This window comes from Ramularia collo-cygni, assembly GCF_900074925.1.
Source record: "Ramularia collo-cygni strain URUG2 genome assembly, contig: RCC_scaffold10, whole genome shotgun sequence".
NCBI lineage: Eukaryota > Fungi > Ascomycota > Dothideomycetes > Mycosphaerellales > Mycosphaerellaceae > Ramularia > Ramularia collo-cygni.
The window spans coordinates 220,149-232,722 of NW_019716264.1; the positions used below are offsets into that span (position 1 = coordinate 220,149).

Genomic DNA, 12,574 nt, shown 5'->3' on the forward strand with positions numbered 1-12,574 from the left:
GCAGCTTCATTTGATGATACCACCAGAGAGAGAGCGAGCGAGATTCTGATAGAATGCGAGGAATGAAGAGATGTCACCGTTTGAAGTCTTGTCTGTCTGTTCGTTTCAACTGTTTCAATGTTCGCTCGTGACTGTGATGTTGACTTGCTTGCTTCTTTCCTTGATGACGATGACGGCCTCATCGTGCAATGTCACCATGAGGGCAGGAAGAGCGATCTGTCCAATGAAATGTCCTGAAGCCATTCCAACGCGCGATCTGGCCCTTGAAAAGCCGTTGCAGCCACCAGCTCGTTTCTCTGCAATCCAGCAAGGCCGTTCCTCCACAATCCAACACGTTCAATCTCTTGCCAGTACGCATCACCAATCTCCCATGAGCGGATGCTGTCCACCATGTAGATCAAGTTGCTCCACCTTCTTCTCCTCCTCCTCCTTCTCATCATCATCATCATCATCAACATGACCAACTACAATAAAGTCCTCAACAACCGCAGTCCCATTCAAAATCCATCCAATCTCCTCCACAGAGCACCGCCCCTCCATATCAAGAACATAACACTCATGCAACGGAGCAGGCAGCACTGAATTCTTCCTCCACCACGTATCCCTCGGACCAGAAGTCGAATATTGATCCTTATGCGTAGCTTGATATTCCCGTAAATCCACGGTCCCAGTGGCAACATCTTTCCCCGTGAGCGCTCGCATGAAAATTCTATAGGCGGCTTCCGGTTGGTATGAAKGGACCATGTGTCCGGCTTGGAAAACCCGGGTGAAAGAAAAATTTCCGAATTGGCGGATTAGACCGGTTTCCTCCTCCATCCCCCCTGGAGTAGTGGAGGTGATTAGAGGCGTGTAGCCTGCTTTGGCGAAGTCTTTGGCGTGCGTCCAGGGGATGTTTAGGGAGGTGTTTTCTCCTCCTATCCACTGCGAATACCGTTAGTTGAGAGATATGTTCTTTCAGAATCATGTGTGTGAGACTTACATTGCAAGCGAAATCACGATCTCCGTGGAATAGAGCAACATTCACCCCGTGCTCCAATAAGWATGCGATTTGATCCTTCTGTCCCCCTTTCACAAGATCCCCAGTGCGTGAGAATGCATGAGCGACTGTGGGAGAAACCCAAGAGTGATTGACAGGAACTCCAAAGGCTCGCTGCGTCTCATGCTGATTGAGCCAGCCAATCATGTAGGGCGGTGGGAAGGGATCCGTAGCTTCATGAGTGATGTCGAATCTACCTCCTTTCGCAGCTCGAACAAAGGTTCCATCACTGATATTGGTAGCCTGCTGGCTCGCATTGGAACAAAATGTATTGGTCTTCTCGACATCTCCGTGGTCGTGCGGATCAGTTTTACGGGCCATTTCTCGACATTGGTTGATACCGTCGAGAGCACCGCYGGACTTGTAGAATTCGTGCATGCTGTGTTCGTATTCTGCTTTGGTGATGGCTTCGACTCCGTAGGTGTTGTTGTAGGCGAATGTGATTTCTGAGGAAATCATGTCTGGCGCGTCGATGCAGCCGTTGATTACTCCGAGAGTGGTGAGGTGGAGTTTGTGGCCATCAATGGTTCCTTTGTCGATCTTGGCGTTCTGATGGGCGAAGTAGTCCCAGAAACCGGGACCGTAGTGACCACCATATGACTCCGTGAAGAGCGCGATTTGCTCATCATTGGGCTTGTATTGTGGGAATTCCTTTCATCAAGAGTCAGTGGATGGAAGGGAGAATCGGAAGGGTACAGCTTACTTCGAACCAAGTCTGGGCCATGTGCCATAGTGCTACGGCAGCATGCTGAGTGCTGTTGGCGGTATTGTTGATGTTCTGGCTAGACACGGTCCCGACGAGGAAAGTGTTGTTCGTTTCAGGAACTCCGTCTGAAAAGTCCGTGGGCTGGATCCCACCATTCTCCAAGCCGCCCTCGTTGGCGAGGTCTACAGTGACATTCGTCGGGATATCATAAGAGTAACCGACCTGGTTTGGCTGGTCGATGAAGAGTAGGTTTGCTTCGTTGTTCCACGACCAAGGATTCAGGTAAGTAGTTTTGGAATCGTTGGAGACGAAACAAGGACCTAGAAGTGAAGGGGGAAAGTGTCAGCAATGTCTCTAAAATTGAGGGAGGAGAAGGAGATGGCGAACCATTCTCCGACAATGCCCCAATCATACTGCTTCCTCCTGGCCCGCCATTGAGCCAGATAGCAAGTGGTGCATTCGCAGGATCTTTTCTTGACTCAAAAAACCAATAAAATGTGTTCAATGGGTAGTTGTTGTCCTCATGCGTCTCGTTCAAGGCATGAGGTGGGAGATGAACATATCCTGTAACACCGTCAGTCATTGATGATCATAGTAGAACCCTTTCATCCACGTCAACAGGCTCACCAGCATAAGACTTTACTCCAGGCGTCGTTTCACAGAGTCCTGGCTCCTTGTAGGATATCCTCACGCCGGGATGGAATTTCGATTGCAGCTCTTTGACTCCTTCCGGTGTCGGAGGGAATTGGGCATTGATAAGGCTCGCGGCTGATATTGCTGTCACAAGCAACGCTTTCAACGCCATTTCTGTGAGATGCTCTCCTGGGGGGGAGATGTCTTTTGAATGGATAGATGGTAAAGCTTGTTTGTGGAAAGGATGTTGTTGATCGATGGCGCTTGAACGGCCAACTTTGATGGCCGAAGGATTCGGCGGAGCTCGGAGTTCACGGTTTACAGTGCAACTCCGGGGGCTAAAAGGGCAGGCGGGAACGATTGATGATGTCGAGAAAGGGAGGTATGATTGATCATGGCGGCAAGAGGGACTGACCGTTGTCTTTGTGAAGTGAAATGGTATGACATGGCTCCGCTCGCATCATACAAGACACAGTCGAACAAGTACAAGATTTTGGCACATTTCTTTACTCCTATTTTGTTTACATTTGAGAGTCAGCTATATATACTTCATCGCCGTACTGGAATTTGGTCAATCTAACGAGCTTCGGCCACTTAGTTGGTCTCTGGCATCATCCATCTGGAGCACACACAACGACCCTACCATTCAAAAGGGTGGCTCGAGCAACATGCTTCGATCGGCTGAACTGCTGCACTGCACTTTCAAGCAGTTGATTCGGAAGAGTTCTCACACACCACTTGTGCATCTCGTTCAAAGGTTCGATTGGTTGACAGGCCGAACGACAAATCCCAGTCTTGGGAAATGAATGCGTGTCTCGACTGTCGCTGGAGTCTCAAGTGGTTGCGGTTTAATGACAATCTCTTCTGGCGAAATCGCCACGAGCGTACCAACAGTAGGACTGTCAAAAGTCAGCAACGTATATAACACATTCAATCGAATCACGTACTCGTCTCTCCCAGTATCATCCGGAGCCACAGACACCAGACTACCCTCCTTCAAACCCGTCTTACTGTCCAATTCAGAATGTGTTGACTTTGGCGTTGGCAGTAAAAGCGACTTCTTCCCCAGCTTAGGGGCTTTCTTCATTTGCTCCACAACCTTCTCAAACGATGTGTTCTTGTCCTCCACTGGCGGCAATTCATCAAAGAACGTTTGAACTCGACGATACCAAGCCCAGACTCCCGGATATCTCTGTGCATTGAAAACAGGCCTTGTACCTTCTAGCTCCGTATCGCTGGCACCTCCCGCCGTCAAATTCGACACGAGTCGTCCAGCAGAAATCTCACTTCCCCACAGTAGCTGATAGTAAACCGAGATATCAGCCATAGACGGCGAAGATGTCGAGAAAATCCACGGGCCCTCGGTCTCTGCAAAAAGTGGCTCAAGCATACTCAACTGCATATCTAATCTGAGCAGATTTTCCGGCAGCTTCTTCTCAAGTTTGTCTGGGTCAAGTTTATGCCCGATCAATTGTGCTCGATCAGTACCGAAGGAACTCCGCCAGATGCTCGCGGGCATCAACCCTGTCGTCACACGAAAGAGCGGTCGATCAGTCCAGTAAGAAGCGAAACCACGAATTATAGGACGATAATTCCTCCCGTCGGCAGCGGAAGGGTATAAACTGTTGTAGCCTTCGGATTTGGGGAAGAAGTGTTCCAGCGCTTCGCAGATCAAGGATGTATCGCAGTAGAGCTCACTTCCAATGGCGAGGACGGGAATTTTGCGGTACGTCAGGTGGAAGTTGTCTTTTAGAGGAGGTCGTGGCATCATGCTGGGGACTGTGATGAATGTGTATGGAATCTGCTTCAGTCGGAGTACGTGGCGGACTTTGATTGTGAATGTCGAGCTCTCGTAGCCGAAGAGGACCACGATTGGGGTGCTCATCTTGGATGTCTTGCAGTGAGATTACGAGAGTATGGAGAGTTGTTGGTGCTGTCAATGTAAAGCACTTTCATCCGCTGAGCCTACCTCGGCCAGGATTCCCAACGGCGCCAAGCCCGGTGCAAGAGAGCTATATATACGAGTAAAGCTTTCTCGGTTTCATCCAATCAGCGCTTCCGATGTGGTCTAGTGGTGAGAAGCCCGCGCCCAATCTACCCGTCGAATCAATGCTAACAAAATCATCAGGTTAGGATTTCTCGCTCTCATAATGTACCGAGGAGGCCGGGGTTCAATTCCCCGCATCGGAAAAGTAGCAGCAGCGTCTGCATCAGTCTTTTTGCTCATGGTTGAAGCATGGTGTGGCATAAGGCCATCTTTTTGCCCGCGGGTGAGATCTTCGCTCAGGAGGTAATTTAGCCATTTAGCCAGCTTTAAAGCCCCACAAAGTCAGCAGTACGGCACTTAGCATCTTTCATTTTATCCCCTCGAGCCGAGAGAGGTGCTTGCAATATTCAATTGCTGAGATAACTCTCGAATAATTCTTGTGGTAGTGCTCACAAATTAGAGTTTGAAATTCGGCGCTAGCGAAATTCCGCACACATCACTTGTGCCAGGATATACCAGCACTCTTGCGCATCAACCACACAACCATACTGGCCATACATATATTCGTTGTACTCCCACGGTCATCGCGATCATCATTAGCGTTATCTGCAGACAGTCTGAGAGGTCGCAGCTTTCGTCTGACTGGAGAGAGGGGTTTCTCATGCAAGTCGTCGAGCAACTTGGGCAGTGTAGCTCCGAGCACGACATCGCTTGTGGCATAAAAGCGAAGGCAATGGTGGCAGACGCAACGACGTCGATATTGAACTCCAGCCATATCTCCTGCACGATCTGAGATGCGGTATCCGGCTTCAAACAGGTTCTCAGGCTTGCATATTCGTGCCGCGGCCTGTGAGATTTCATACAGGACTTTCCAGAAGTACGATATTCCAACGTGAGTTACTATAACATGATCCGTCGAGCGCATAGCAGTGAACGAACACCTGGACTTCAATCAGTATGCCCGGCCATACATTAGCAAAAGATTGGTCTTCCTTGGACAACAAAGCTACGTATCATTCAAGACTTCATTCTTCATTGAGCAACATATGTCACAAGTGCGTTGATCACTTAACGCATGCGTCTCAAGTTCTTCTTATGTTCTTGATCTTTTTAAGTCCTCCCTTAGCGTTCCACGGCAAGTATGTAGACCTCTCTCAACACTTCACTTGCCATCTCGATTATCATTGTCTAAATCAGTAGTTGCAAACGTCAAACGTGAACACCACCTTCGTACAGCATACCCGAACATCCCGATGATACAATTACAATTCAACGAACATGAGAACCACTTTCACAGATGACGCTAAGGCGTCCCGAAACCGGCATCTCTCAACGATGTTTTATAACCCATCCACCAGTGCTTCCACCGTGGTCAATAAAACTTTCCTTACGCCAGACCGGAGGCAATCGTTCGACTATTAGCTCTCGCCAAAGCTCAGGCAATACATCTAACATATCCCATTCTGATGGGTTCGACCACAAATTTGATGGTAGTCGATATTGCTGTTTCCCATGTGGAGCTTGGAAAGGCGGCGGTCTTGCTCAGCGAGGCCAACTCGTCTTTGGAAGTTGTTTCGGCCAAAGTACTTCATTCCCAACCACTGCTGTCAGCGAACAAACAGACAAATTGCCAACGCTTCCTGGCCGTGGGAGTAGAATCACAATTGGTCGTGCACTCGGCGATGAGATTGACAAAGCCTTTGCTGAGAACGACATGATGAGACAGCAGTATCGCATGTTCGAGTTGGTCCGTACTCCTTGCTATGGATTCGAACACACACTGGATAGTGTCGCGCGACCGGAAGAGTCCTACCATGGTGGCGCATTCTTAGATGATGTACCCACGGAGGAAATCGGATTTGAGATGGAAGCAAGAGTCTCTGGTGACCTGATCGAGGAAATTCGAAATAGATGGATACCCCACAACGGGAGTAAGATTGACCCAAACATGCCTGTCAATTGTTCGGACCCAATGGTACTCAGTTGAAGGTCATGAGCGTGTCGAGTGAGTGGCCTTTACTGCACACTTTCGAATGGCCTACACAGTTGCTAGAGATGCCATCGCACGATTGTGATCTGATTTTTTCGTCGCCCTAGAAGAATTCGGTGGGATTGGTCACTTCGCTGCATTGGCTTAGCCGCACGTCCACAGAGGTATGCATATGCTACACAACTGACATGAACAAAGTCCGGCTTTCCATCTGGTAGATGAATCAGACGAATTCTTCAGCGGACGAGTGACTGACCGACGTTGAGGTCCACGGCTTGCGGTAAGAGCACCGATGAAGCAAATCAGGAAGAACAGCCATCAACCAAGGTCTAGGCCGTTGCCGATTTGGGAAACATTTCCAAGCGTATAGACTGCACAAACTGGAATAAGATGTATGTACCACGGAACTCGTCATAAAGACGCTGTATAGCGCTGTTTGGGCAATTGCCTATTCCGGTATCTGCCAATCATTCGGGGAGATGTATGACCGTTCCGCTTTGACCGCTTTAGGCAAATATCATTTCACTGCAGAACTTGATCGGGGAAATTGTACAGCGTTGTCTTATGATTACCTACAACGTTATACTGTTGAGCTGTCCACACTATTGCACCAGAGGCCAGACTATATAGAAGCCAGATGCACTCTGCTATCTCTCACATATCCAACAACCACCTGTCTTTCCAGTCAACCAAAACCCATATATTTATCCTCTCAAGTTTCCCGGCATCCACCCTATCAAGTATGTTACCTACTGTTAGATACCACTGCTTTCAACCTCCCGAGACGGACTGTTCTGTCTAAGGCCAACATGAAGTTCCTCTCTCTTATCGCCCTCTTCTCTGCCGCAGCCTTGGCCGCCAAGTATGAACCGGGGACTCCTTGCCACACGAACGATGAATGCAACAAGAACTGTATTGCTGCGAGATGGACCATCACCCATGACGACGGCGATTACTATCTGGCATGCGACACCAAGACAATGAACCCAACGTACGGTTACCGAGGAACGTGCGATTCGCTACCTCCTGGTTCGGGTCACCCAAAGCATTTCGGCGCCCYGAAATCAGGCCCTTTCCCCGATGCAAAGAAGACCGAAGAAGCCTGCACGGCAGTTGGTGGCAAAAACTGCCGCGGTGGTTGTGTTGTAACCGCCAAAAGATCCAGCGACGGCGATACTCGTGCATCGTGGGACCAGGCGTGCAAAACTACAAACAGCCCCAGTAGGACTTTAAAACAATACGCAAACGAGGTTGAAGCGAACGTGAACGCTTTATGCGAGGAGGCGTCGAACCCCACTATGTAGTTGGCACCAGACGTGTCGTGGAGGCTTTCGGTGTGATAGATGAGCATGTTGTCATTGTGTATCAAATTTACAGATAGCAGGCAAAGACTTAATATTAGCTTAATTTCAGGAAAGAAGTGTCAAAAATTCAAGAACATTCACTTGGAGAGATTCACTCACTTGATTTGTAATAAAAGAGCCTCCTAGCAACTGAGCTAGTGTAGATATTTAGGGGTTTCGRATCACTCCTAGGTACATAAGCAAGCAATCAAAACAATCCACTTCAAAAACACACCATTCATACGATCCTGTGCATCTAGAGGATGATCAATCTAGGGGAAGTCGCGGGTTCGTGATCTTCGGGAATGGGCCCATTCGCCGAATACCATACTCAATTCGCAGAACGCTACTTCACCGTCTTCCTCGGAAGCAGTCCAAGAGTACCACCCCACGCATACCTGGCGCTGCTACGCTGGCTGGACGAAGGGCCTCGAAGGCCGACTCAGGGGTTCGGCGAGATCAAACCTTTGGGATCAGTCAAAGATTGCTGGAAAACGTCTCCAAATCATTCTATTGGTGGCGAAGTCGTGTAGCTTCTCGCAAACCAAAGTTGGTGAGCGCAGTGTCTGTTGTTGTAGCCTGCCACATTTCGTCCCGAGCCACCCGTATGTAATGTTAGAAATCCGAGCATCTCATCAACGGTTAAATCTTTCTCACTCTCATCATCATTTACAGATTCAATGAAGACTGAGCTTCTCCCATCAGTGGCTCGAGCATGATTGTACTCACTGGTCGAGCAATCTTGATCTTCATTCCGCATTCTTGCTCTTCACGAGACGGTCGGTCCTGAATGTAGGGGAAAAGTGATGGAGTGGGTACTGATAGAGACTCTATGCCTATTGAGACATCCGGAAGTTACACCTACAACTCATAAAAGAGGACAATGCGGGACCTCACCCACATCCTGCGCTGCACAACGGATGTTATGGCTTTCAGCACCTTGCCTGATTAAATGAGACCACTCAACTGCTTGCGATATCAGCGGACTCTACCCATCATGAGACTATCGAGGAATGTGCCGTCAAGGGGTAAGTGGAATTCTTCGTCAAGTGATGAATCGATTTGCACGGTAGTAGGGGAAATATGAGCTTTGATGAGGTGATGTTTGCCATTGAGACGCCTTGTTAGACCATCGGACATGTATCAAAATACTTCCACCGTCATGGTAGATCAGAGAGGAAATTCGTCTTCTTGGAATCACCAAAGTCGGTCAGATTGAAAGAAGATCTGAGTGTGTTGCATTGAGTTCCATTCCTCTTAGTACTCCCGTTTACTGACGGGTCCAACATGATCAATCACCATTAGTAGAAAGGATTCACCATCAACCCACTACCCGCTTCAAGAAATCCAAAAGCCGACCCTGCAAGTATTCCATACGCCTCAATAGCCTGTACCGGAGACCTCTGCGCAAAAGGATGATCCCAATCGATCCATCCTTGCTGTATCTCCACCAAACTATCAGCAGACGTGAACTCGTCAAACCGCAACTCCAAGTCATCATCAGGGCCCTCATAGTGGTACTTAGTGTACAACCACTTCCCATCGCCATTCTTCTTCGCTGACCTCCAGATCCCGCGTCGATGTGTGGTTGTCTCGTAGTAGTAACTATTGCTCATCAGTGCGTAACGTCCAGCTACCATGTCCGTGGCGGTACTGTTTGCTTCGCCTTTGTATTGAATCCGTTGGCGGGCTTTGACGTGGTAGGCGTCGTACCAGCAGGCATCAACGCAGGAAGCGTAGCCTGGGAATATTTGTGGGGGAGAGATCCAGGAAGGTGTACTAGTCGATTGAAGGTTGACGCACGYTGTATCTTTTTTGGAGGCGGGAGAGCAGGGCCATCTGTCGAGTGAGGGGTGGTTGGCGTCGTTTCGGGTTTCAAGAGACACTTCGTTGGGCGGTACAATACTGTCTTGAGAGGGTAGACTGTAGGCCGAGGATAACAACAGTAGGAGGGTGGCCGTTGAATACATCTTTGAAAGCGACATCATGCTTGCAAGATGTATGTATATGCAGAATTGGGAAATGATAATGTCTGGGACTCATCGAATTATAGCTGCATCCAGCAGTAATCCTGGTATTTCTTCCGTATACAAACTCGGAGTAGTGCCATGCCCATTCATGGTCTAGAATCGTGTACTACCTTGTAATTATCGCTTGCGCGCATATTTAGGCGATTTCTTCCATTAGAGGCATGTGTAATCCATAGGGAGCGTGCCAAGAGCGCCACATATCCACTTGATGTTGAGGGCAAGATGTATCGATGTATCAGCATTGCAATTTTACTTCGGTGCATCTCGTGTGGTAAACACATTAATACACGTCCAACCGCTAAGATGCAACAACCTCGAGCCAGCGCGACCGTCGTAGTACGAGTATTTTGTACGAATTAGTCGAACGCTTGCTGATCCTCGTCAGACTCGGGTCGTGTTTGAGCGGCGAGCGTAAACGGCAGGTTTTTCTTGTTCAACATTAGCCAGACGCTCGAGGCGTTTGTGAGCACTAAGCTGCTCTTACGATGCTCTCGTGCGAGRATCGTATCATCCAAGACGTCCTTCTTGAATCTTGGGGCCTCGACAGTCTTCCATGCCAACAAAGGTGTTCACACCGTGGAAGACTGTACGATGGGAATCATTGTCACCAAATGGAGAAACCTATCGTCGTTGTCGCGCTCTAGAATATCCGATAAGGCCCACGTTGAAAATGTGCTGACCTCTGGAGCTGTGTCACTCAAGGTACAAAAAATTGTTCCTGGTCAAAGGCTTCCTAGAGATGAAGATGATCTCAAGTCCACAGTCCTCCACAGAGCTGCCACTCCAAGAAGAACGTACCATAAGTTGTGAAAGCCGACTGAGAGAGTTGCACGTTGTTCTCTCGCCACAACTGCTTCTCTTGGAGCCAGTAGAACGTCACTCCACGACCTAGTCATTCGGCAAACAAGTCTTTTTTCACGCTCGCGATGTTGAAAATTACAGTCCCATCGGGATTGGCGACCGAGATCGTGACAGCATCCAGACCGCTCTGATCTGGTTTGCGAAGACGACGCGTATGACTGTGCTCCCCAGCATATGCATTCATCATCACCGCTCTGTCATGGTTGGCGCCGTTGTTAACGCATGCTCCATTTGCGTTTACTTTCGTCCAGCCCCTCAGAGCGTTGATGCCATACCGCATGCAGAGATGTTTGTTGGCCTCGGTAAAGGTGATGTAGTATCTCCCGGTAGTATGAGCGAAGAGATACCCACGCTGGTTGACGGATATCCCGTTACAGTTGTACGCTGTGGAACTGTTGTAATCTGGAGGACTTGTCGAGCTCGTATATCTCACGGCGCACGTGCTACTTGGCCTCCCGATGGAAGCAATTGTGCTGTTGTAGAAGTCGCCGTTGGACTGTCCGGCACCTATCTCAGCAGCTTTGATCAAGTCAAGATCGTATTGGCGCCAGKCCTACTGGTTTGTATAAAGCATACCGAAGTCCTTGGTTGACGTATCGGCTAGGAATTAGAGAGTATGCCCCGGTTGTTGTCGTGATAGTGAGAGCGGGTTGTGTCGTAATTGCAGTATCGTAGAGGCTGAAATAGTCGTACGGTAAGTGGCAGTGTGTAGGAATATTGCAGGAACGACGGTCACTGGCGGAGGATAACCTGAAGGTTACAGTGTCATATATCGCAAAGATCGAATGGTAGCACATTCGACCATAGATGCATGAAAGCAAGCCATCCCGTCCGCTCTGGCCTATTGAACCATGTAATCGTTTGATCAGTACTCAGGTGGGTGACCACTGGGGAATCCCAAATGTTGAATGTAATTATTATTTTTGCTTCTGGGATGTTGGTCCTTTTCAAGGAGGCAAGTGAAAATTTGCAAGTCTTGGCATTTTTTGGCGGACCAGCGCCTGTCAGCTGCCAACCATCTTCACCTCACTTAACTTTCGCACAGCTTCCTTCAGCTTCAGGAATATCATGCTTTTATTGGTATTAAGTTATGAATGATGAGGTGCWCGTGGGCTAGTCTCTCAAACTACACAGATATTCACTACGAGCTATTAGACAGCTGCTTAGTACCACACCCTAGCGTATTTAGAGAAGGTCAGCAGATATTTTGTCTGAGTAGATGGCAAGACCATCTCTCTGATAGTTCCTAAATGATGCAAGTTCTTGTAGGGTGTACTGGAGGTCGGGTCGCTCCGACTGTTGCTTCAGCTTATAGCAGAGCAGCGATGTGCCTCCTTTTGATACTTCCTCGATCTTGTACTGATCATGAGATCTGATCTGGTATGGCGGGTGTTCCTTGACTATCTACTGCTTGTCTCTGCTTAAGAGGGAAATGGCTTAGCTGCTGCCAGTGTACCGCATATTGCGATTCGATGAGTAAGGCTTGCGAGAAAAGGAGACAACGCTAGATAAGTCGAGTGCTTTCGCAGCATCACTAGTGGGATGATCTCTGCGACTAACACCAACACCTCCACCTCGAGCGGAACAACATCAATTCAAGGCCCGCATGTTCGACCCTAAGGATCAAAACCTGCGCTACCCCCACGTGTCTGTGGAATATCGATCGCTTCCGCTACATCCATCCTGCCACCACCTAGGGATGTCCCCTCAAACTCCCTCCGCCACGGCCGGTAATCGACTGAGACACCAGAAATGATCGCGCGAGGTCACATGTGTAGCACAATTCACCAATACTGTCGTAGAACTTTTCCATACAGTTATCGTCGGCAAATATTGCGACGACCTGCCCATCCTGGAAGTCGCTGATTAGGACGCATTCCGAGACCTGGAACCCGCTGACGTCGATGTAGTTGCCAAAAGTCGCAATATCGTAGCCAAAGGTTTGGCTACCCACACATGCACCGCTAAGGTACCCCGGGACGCTTAAA

The 12,574-nt window shown here is 48.9% G+C and overlaps 4 protein-coding genes and 1 non-coding gene; 2 read left to right on the forward strand and 3 right to left on the reverse strand.

Annotated features, from left to right (window-relative positions):
* Positions 1-357: 357 nt before the first annotated feature.
* RCC_06708 (related to carboxypeptidase C (cathepsin A)) lies at positions 358-2,547 on the reverse strand (the record flags this gene model as incomplete). XM_023771969.1 has 5 exons in its annotated part: positions 358-921; positions 980-1,687; positions 1,740-2,062; positions 2,130-2,306; positions 2,370-2,547. The coding sequence occupies 5 exons, from the start codon at positions 2,545-2,547 to the stop codon at positions 358-360; spliced, it is 1,950 nt and encodes a 649-aa protein (XP_023627737.1).
* A 579-nt stretch (positions 2,548-3,126) lies between these two features.
* On the reverse strand, positions 3,127-4,260 carry RCC_06709 (uncharacterized protein; the record flags this gene model as incomplete). XM_023771970.1 has 2 exons in its annotated part: positions 3,127-3,274; positions 3,323-4,260. 2 exons carry the CDS (start codon positions 4,258-4,260, stop codon positions 3,127-3,129), a joined length of 1,086 nt encoding a protein of 361 aa, XP_023627738.1.
* Positions 4,261-4,432: 172 nt separating this feature from the next.
* On the forward strand, positions 4,433-4,565 carry tRNA. One transcript has 2 exons: positions 4,433-4,467; positions 4,531-4,565. It is a non-coding gene (tRNA).
* Positions 4,566-7,161: 2,596 nt separating this feature from the next.
* On the forward strand, positions 7,162-7,656 carry RCC_06710 (uncharacterized protein; the record flags this gene model as incomplete). The annotated part of the gene is made up of 1 exon (XM_023771971.1): positions 7,162-7,656. One exon carries the CDS (start codon positions 7,162-7,164, stop codon positions 7,654-7,656), a length of 495 nt encoding a protein of 164 aa, XP_023627739.1.
* A 1,340-nt stretch (positions 7,657-8,996) lies between these two features.
* RCC_06711 (uncharacterized protein) lies at positions 8,997-9,738 on the reverse strand (the record flags this gene model as incomplete). XM_023771972.1 has 2 exons in its annotated part: positions 8,997-9,534; positions 9,602-9,738. 2 exons carry the CDS (start codon positions 9,736-9,738, stop codon positions 8,997-8,999), a joined length of 675 nt encoding a protein of 224 aa, XP_023627740.1.
* Positions 9,739-12,574: the final 2,836 nt, after the last annotated feature.